Source organism: Astyanax mexicanus, chromosome 4 (assembly GCF_023375975.1).
Source record: "Astyanax mexicanus isolate ESR-SI-001 chromosome 4, AstMex3_surface, whole genome shotgun sequence".
In the NCBI taxonomy this organism is placed as follows: domain Eukaryota; kingdom Metazoa; phylum Chordata; class Actinopteri; order Characiformes; family Acestrorhamphidae; genus Astyanax; species Astyanax mexicanus.
In genome coordinates this window covers 34,757,551-34,765,158 of record NC_064411.1, presented here as the reverse complement: position 1 = coordinate 34,765,158, position 7,608 = coordinate 34,757,551, and the positions used below count along the sequence as shown (strand labels likewise).

Here is a 7,608-nt window from a genome sequence, read left to right as displayed (position 1 = left end):
GCGCACCTCGTTTCTTTACTTTAAAAAGACTCTAGATCTAAAATAACTGAAATCATGATCGGTGATTGTTTTAGGTGTTATCAACCTTAAAGTAGCCTCACCAACAGATGTGCACACAAAATGACTTAGAATCAAATGTAGAAGACTGACATGTTTGATATAGTAAATTAAAATGACATGTATGGCTATTTTGGAAAAAAAATACTCAAACATTTGTAATTGACACAATGAAACTGGTTAAATGGATCTATATCTGATGTGATCCTTCTCAACCTTTAGCATCATGGCTAGTTATAACACTAATGTCCAAAAACTGGAGTTGACCAGCAGATCATTATCAGCTCTGTGCAAGTTCAGGCATACCACCAATGCGGAAAATAGAACATTTCATCAATTAATGCACCACAAGGGATTGTTTAAATTACAAAACAAAATATTAAATTTGTCAAATGAAAGGGTCAATTTAAAATATATATATTTTTAATTAAATACTTTTGATTAATTGAACGGTTAATTATAGAACATTAATTTTATGTTAAGAGTCTATATTCAAACTTCTTTGGTTATTCACACCTGACAAAAACATTAATTGAAATCTTCTTTGGGTACCAAATGGGATTCTTACACAAACAGCAGCAGCTTGAGTTGTATTATTGTGCAGGAAAACCTGTGGCCGCCAAGTCCTATTGTGGAACACCATCACAATATTACATGGCCTAAGGTTTGTTAATGGACCCTGGTGCTGTAATGGAACCTCAAGAAGTAAAGGGCCACCTTCTCTTCTATTACTAGCTCTACCAACCATAGAAAATATCAAACAACACCGACGCATATCTGGACTGAATTCAAATACGCAGGCACCATTTGCTATAATTATGCATCTGCAATAGAATTAAATCCAATAGCATGATGCTATTAAACAAGATGTGTTTTTCAATCTGTATACTGTCCCAAAATATTCTTTGACTTGCAGTAATAATCGAACCCAATTTCTTCACGAAGAAGCACTTAATCGTGCAATTAACCTTTTATGAACATTAACACAGTTGGCAGTTGACGAACTCGTTGGCACGGTTTTAAAAAAGCAATCATCGATTTTTTAAAACATCCTTCAAAAGCTATTTTAAGTGTGTATAACTTAAGTGTGTCTTTTATAAAGTGTTTTGTAAGACAACATCATTTCCCTTTATCGTTATGATTCTTGTCCACAAAATGTCCAAAAGCGACCACATATTTAGCATTTTTTCGTTTCCTAGGTTGCTCTCAGCCACTAACAAATTATCGCCTTATCCAGCATGGACACTGAAACCACCGGTCAGTATTCTCCATCAGTGACAATGACTACTAACGCAATGGATAGGTGATTGACTAATAACCTGGTTGTTTAATAACCTTCAGTATCAGCCTGATTTCAACTTATCGAATTTTTCAATTCCATAACACTGTAGCTTTAAATTCTCAAAGTGAGGCGAGATTGGAGTGCTGTCATTCAACAGACACAGAGTCACGTGGTAAACTCTTCTCATTTCCATTGGTCCAAGGCACGTGTCTAAGATACCGGGAGTGCAACGTCACCGGTAGGAGGGGGACCGAGGGGAGGGAAGGGGGGGAGCTCGTATTAAAAATAAGAACAAAAATCCGTAGTGAAAGTATTTCAGAGCCAGTTAGCACCTCTTTATTTACGCCGAGCTACTACAATTGTGGTCTCATAGGCTTACTTAGCATCATAACTAGAATAAAAACCATAGCCTTGCCTAATTACAAAAGACTACTTCGTGGAGGACGTGGTGGAATTAAATTGTGAAATGATGATTTTTCTTTGTGAGCATCGTGGGTTTTAACCGAGCTAAAAAAACAGATTTCTCTACTTTGGTTTTCGTTTTTTGGCTCTTTTTTTTAGAAAAACAAATAAAAACATCAATTTAAACATATATTAAAAACAGAAGTGGAGATATTGTAAACCTGCACGCTGGACGCTGCTGTGCGGGGCAGAAAGGGGTTAAAGAGCTGCGAAGCGGGCGAGTTTGGGGATGGAGGAGAAGGACCGGAGCCCCAGAGGCGCGGAGGACTCGGGCGACGAGTCGATGCTGTTGCACGCGCCGGGCAACCTGCACGCCCACCGGGTGACCAACTTTTACATCGACAACATTTTGCGGCCGGACTTCGGCCGAAGGAAAGAAGGCATTGCCAGCATCCCGGCCAATGACCATGACCACCATCACCAACATTACAACCACCACCAACATTCAGCCGTCACCAGCGAGCCCTCAGCGGCTACGGAACCAGTGGGAGCACCGGTGACAGGGGAAGGGACGTCCGGACCGCGACCGGGAACGGGGGCAAAAAGGACCTCGGATGGAGCTGGCGCTGAAAGCGCAGACCAGTGCCTGAGCTCGGACTCGGAGTGCTCTCAGAGTAGCGCGCACCCAAATAGCCAGCCCATGCTGTGGCCAGCCTGGGTCTACTGCACCAGATACTCGGACAGACCATCATCAGGTAGGGGCTCACTTTATATACTTTTATATAATCCAAAACTGTGTTGCACTGACGTTTGTTAGGCGGGATCCGTTTTTATTATTTTCGGAGAACCTGCAAACGGATTTAAATTAACTCGTAACTCATAACGAGGTAAAAAAAAATAATAAATATATATATATTGCGCTGCTATGTTTATCGCCACGCAATAAATATTTTCAGAAACATTGAGATGGTTTGAATTCATTGATATTAATCGACATTTAGAAAATAAAAACTAGCCAATAGGCCAAGGCAGCACCCCCAAAAGCCTGACCTATGAATAGGCTACTAGCTCTCTTTGACCGTGACACCGCCCGCCAAGAAGAGTTTACTCCATCGTTTTGTTTTTGGACTGAGTTTTAAACGGTTTTTAAAAAAGGAACCGTTTCTAAAAAAAATCGCTACTAAAATTCAAATTTAAAAAATCGTATCCAAGATTCGTTTTTTAAGGAAATCGACTAGCATGAACGATTTAGAAGAATAGTTGCTAAAATTTGTCTAGAACTATTATTATCATCATCATCAGCATCATCCTCCAATTCAAATTATTATTATTGTTGTTGTAATTATTATTATTATTATTATTATTATTATTATTATTATTATTATTATTATTATTATTATTATTATTATTATCTAAGTACTTTTATTTTTACCGTCCAGTAAGGGCAGTTAGCAAAAAATAGTGTTCGCTTCTGCCGGTCGTTCTCCATGACTCTTCATGGCGAAAAATAAACTACTCAATTTTACAAATTAATTAAACCGGTGAAGGAAAAAAAAAACAACAAGGTGGAAGAATAAAACATTTTTTACGAGAATTATGGCAGTTTTTTGCACCTGCATTGTTCCATCGCAGTCTTTGTTAATATTTCATTAGCATATTTTTGACAATAGAGTTGAGCCAGGCTACGTGCTAAAACACATATATGCTTTTGGAACGCTAAAATTAACCAATGGCTTCTTTATTTTAATAGTTTTCGATAATTAAATTTGGCATGTAATAAACTTTCGCCAAAACAAATGTTCCTGTTTAAGAAATTCTGAGAGATTCAGGTAGAAAAGTAATAAGTGAATGAATAAAAAAATGGCTACGCAGTGTTGACCCAAGTTTTCCTCAGGCTAAAACACTTCGTCAGTCTAACTGGGCTACAACCAAATCGACACAAAATTGCGGCTCGATTTTATTTATTTTGGTTTTAATTTACAGTTTAATTATTTTGGTGTTTAAGCTATCTGAGGAATTTGCAGTGTGGTTATTTTAGCTCAAATTAGCTTATTCGTGCGTTGGTTGAATGAATGGATACAATCTTGGGCCAACGAAATAAAAAAGCATAAAAAGAATATTTAGTCGATTTTTAATAGTTAAAAAAAATTAACCGACTAAAACGGAAGTGCCACTCTGCTGAGCCCTTGTACACATCCGCATCACTCCATAATGTGAGAATGTAAAAGGATAATCTATGTAAAGATTCGGTCTAGGCTGCAAATCAGTTCTTTTGCTTGGAATAGCTAATAAATGTCATAATTAGAACGGCTTGGTTTGCACTGTTGATCGGATGCATTGATCTTTAGGTCTGGGATCGATTGGAAGCCTAGCTGTAGAATGAGATATGATACACTTATAACAAGTTTATGAACAACACGCCTTAGTCTTATAAATGTGGTTACTATGGTAACAGTGGGAGAAAGGAGCGCCTAACCCCTTTCCCACCTCCCCTCCCCACCCTCCCATACCTCCCTCAGAACCCCATAACACCCTCCCACCCTGGCACTCACCCCACCCCCAACCCCAACCCCAAATCCAGCAGGGCCGTATTAGGCCAGAACTCGAGCAGACCTATTGAATTATGGCTCGTATGCAAATTTGAGGGAAGCTTTTTTGGCATGTGTTTTTTTATTCTCGTCTCTATAAGTTAAAACTTAACTAGCAACTATAACAACTTCATCGACATTTTTAACGTTTAATAATCATGTATTATTATAACAACAACCACTGCCATGGTGGTGACCGGTTTTATAATTAATAATCGTAATCGTAGGAATCAAACTAAAATAAGGATTATTATAGTATAACTATTTGAATCATAATCATAATAACGAATTACTTGTTAAAACTAAATAATCCTACCAATGTACTAATAGTGAGGATTTTTTGATTTTAGTGCGGAGTGTTATTGTATTAGATCACTACTATTACTAGTCTCAGTAATAATAGATGCTAGCTACAATAATAGTGCTGCAGTAAAACAATAACTACTATTATTAAAAAACAAGGCATATTATGATGTTTTGCTGCAATACTACCAGACTACAATGTTTGTTAGTATTATTACTAACAAAACTAACTAAGTAGCTACGATTACTACTATTATTACTACTACGCTAAACTTTCCACTTACTGCACAATTATAATACAATAATAATATTAATAACTGATCATTATTTCTGCAAATATGATAAATATTATTTTATTTATTGTTACGTCATAGTACCAGGCAGCGATTGACTACTGCTTCTGTTATGGCTGACTACAACTACTATTACAACTACTACTACTACTACTACTAATAATAATAATAATAATAATAATAATCATAATAATAATTATTATTAACACATACATAATAATGAAAATTGCAGTAGTAATATGTATAGAATTATTACTCAAAAATTATATATTTTCTTTGCTACAAAGATTATTACAAATGATTATTATTGTTATGTCATTCTACCGCACAATTCTGGATACTTGTTTGTGGATACTATATCACTAAAATATAATTATTACCAATAGCAAGCTGATGGATTATTATTATTTGTCTACTATTGATACTATTTTACAATAATAATGTATTATTTATTAATAATACACAATGTGTAACTAAACGTATTATTATTATTATTATTATTATTATTATTATTATTATTATTATTATTATTATTATTATTATTATTATCATCAGGTTGTGATAGTTACCATATGCATTATTATTACTACTAAATGTAAGAGTGCTTCTAAGGCCATGGCAAAAATGACCCCCTCCTCTAACTCCTATATGTGTGTGTGTGTGTGTGTGTGTGTGTGTGACAAACGCAGGGCCAAGATCCCGCAAACCAAAGAAGAAAAGCCTAAGCAAGGAGGACAAACGCCCTCGCACCGCCTTCACAGCCGAGCAGCTGCAGAGACTCAAAACTGAGTTCCAGACCAACCGCTACCTGACCGAGCAGAGGCGGCAAAGCCTGGCGCAGGAGCTCGGCCTCAACGAGTCCCAGATCAAGATCTGGTTCCAGAACAAGAGGGCCAAGATCAAGAAGGCTACAGGGACCAAGAACTCGCTGGCCTTGCACCTGATGGCCCAAGGCCTGTACAATCACGCCACCACCTCCAAGGATGACAAATCAGACAGCGACTGAGCACGAGGAGGAGAACGAGGAGGAGGACGTCTATACAATGCAATAATAAAAAAAGTAAAATAAAAAGTAAATAAAGGGCCAGTGTACAAAATACCAGCATCATTGGAGTAGACTCTTTATGACTGAGATTTAACTCTGCAATATTTTAACGTGGATTGTAATTGTACGTGGTGTGAAGAATTTTCTTTTCTTTTTACTTTGTTTATTTCTTTTTTCTTTTTTGTTAAACAATTAATACTGCTGTCCACAGTCAGAAAAAAACCGAAAAAGCTCGGCGACGAAAGCCTTTCTTATAAAAAAAAAACATCAAGAAAAACAGTAACAAAAAAGAGAGATTGACACTTGACTTTGAGACACATGATCGTCTTTAATCCATGCTGAAGTCCAAAGATTTATTTCTGCTGCATTCAGGCAACTGTGATTTGAAATAAATTGCAAAACTTTATCTTAGTTCAATGTGTATTGATTTCCATGTGTTTGTTTGTTTATTTCAGCAAGCTGGATTGTGTTACAGAGAAAAGCTGGTATTTTTTTAAACGTAACGTTGCATATCATTATGTGTAGGCTTACAAAAAGAAAATGCATTATATCGTATTTATAGATAAGGTCTATTTAACTCAGTCACACGTCCCATCGTGCAGATATTGTTTTCATTTTCAGGAAAGAAGTTCAGACATCTGAATGCTACGAGCAAAACCTCTGAAAGTTGCATATTTAAAAGAGAAATACTTGACCCAAGCTCTATTAAATCTAGACGGGAATGTACAATACACATGTTTTTCTACTTTTCATCTTTGTTTATTGTTTTGTTTTCTAGCAATATCTTCATCTCCGTTTCAGCTTGTTGAGTGTGTGAAGTCCTTCAAAAAGTTTGAAGGCAGTAGGTGGTCGAGTGAAAACGTGGTTGTAACAGTGGGGACTGTAGTGTGAATTTCAATCTAAGGGTTTTCATTTTATTTATTTTATGTTATATTTACTTTATGGTGTCCCCTCCCATTTCATTGTTGTCATGCAATAACTTTGTGAGCAAGTTTTCGAGGCCTTTGCATGAGAGATCTAACACCATACCAAATTCTGACCTTTTGTTTGGTGCAAACTGTGTTTATCATTGTACGTTTTTTTGGTAAAAAATAATAATAATAAAATAAAAAGTGTGTGCGCGTGTGAATTAAATCACCAAACAAACAAAAAAAAAAAACACACTTTGCCTTACAAGTTCAGAGATGAAACTTTTTCTATGAGAACTGAAACGGAGACAAGCTCATCAGCTCGAACAGAGAATCTACGAAGCATATGTATAAAAAAACAGAAAGATAATTTAAGTCAACTTTTCCCCATTTTTTTTTTATTTCATGTGGTTCTCTTCTAAAGTATCCTTGAAACAGGTGTACATAATTTGTATCATGTTTTATTTGTGTAATAAATCCAACTGAAGAGTGGAGAACATGTCAATAAAAACGATGCTTATTTGTACTATTTGGCTGATTTATTTTTTTTAATGTGCTGATTTGCTAAATCAATTGTGTCTTTGTGAACAAAAATCAGATTGGTGTGTATTAGATTTATATTGTGCTTACTTTTTACTGGTGGTAAATTAGCAGAACGATAATCTGTTCCAGACCATTAAATAAATAAAATAAAAAGTTCAAAAATAAACTCAACATAATTATTTTACAA

The 7,608-nt window shown here is 35.9% G+C and overlaps 1 protein-coding gene across 1 annotated transcript; it reads left to right on the top strand.

The window, feature by feature from the left end:
- Positions 1-1,661: 1,661 nt before the first annotated feature.
- Positions 1,662-7,404, top strand: en2b (engrailed homeobox 2b). Its single transcript, XM_007252973.4, has 2 exons — positions 1,662-2,496; positions 5,615-7,404. The coding sequence occupies exons 1-2, from the start codon at positions 2,031-2,033 to the stop codon at positions 5,929-5,931; spliced, it is 783 nt and encodes a 260-aa protein (XP_007253035.1). The 5' UTR covers positions 1,662-2,030; the 3' UTR covers positions 5,932-7,404.
- The last annotated feature ends 204 nt before the right edge of the window (positions 7,405-7,608 follow it).

Excerpts from the sequence above, each read along its gene's own strand:
- en2b (XM_007252973.4), top strand. The coding sequence starts at position 2,031 with ATGGAGGAGAAGGACCGGAGCCCCAGAGGCGCGGAGGACTCGGGCGAC. Across the intron at positions 2,497-5,614 it reads CTCGGACAGACCATCATCAG|GGCCAAGATCCCGCAAACCA; the intron begins GTAGGGGCTCAC and ends TGACAAACGCAG.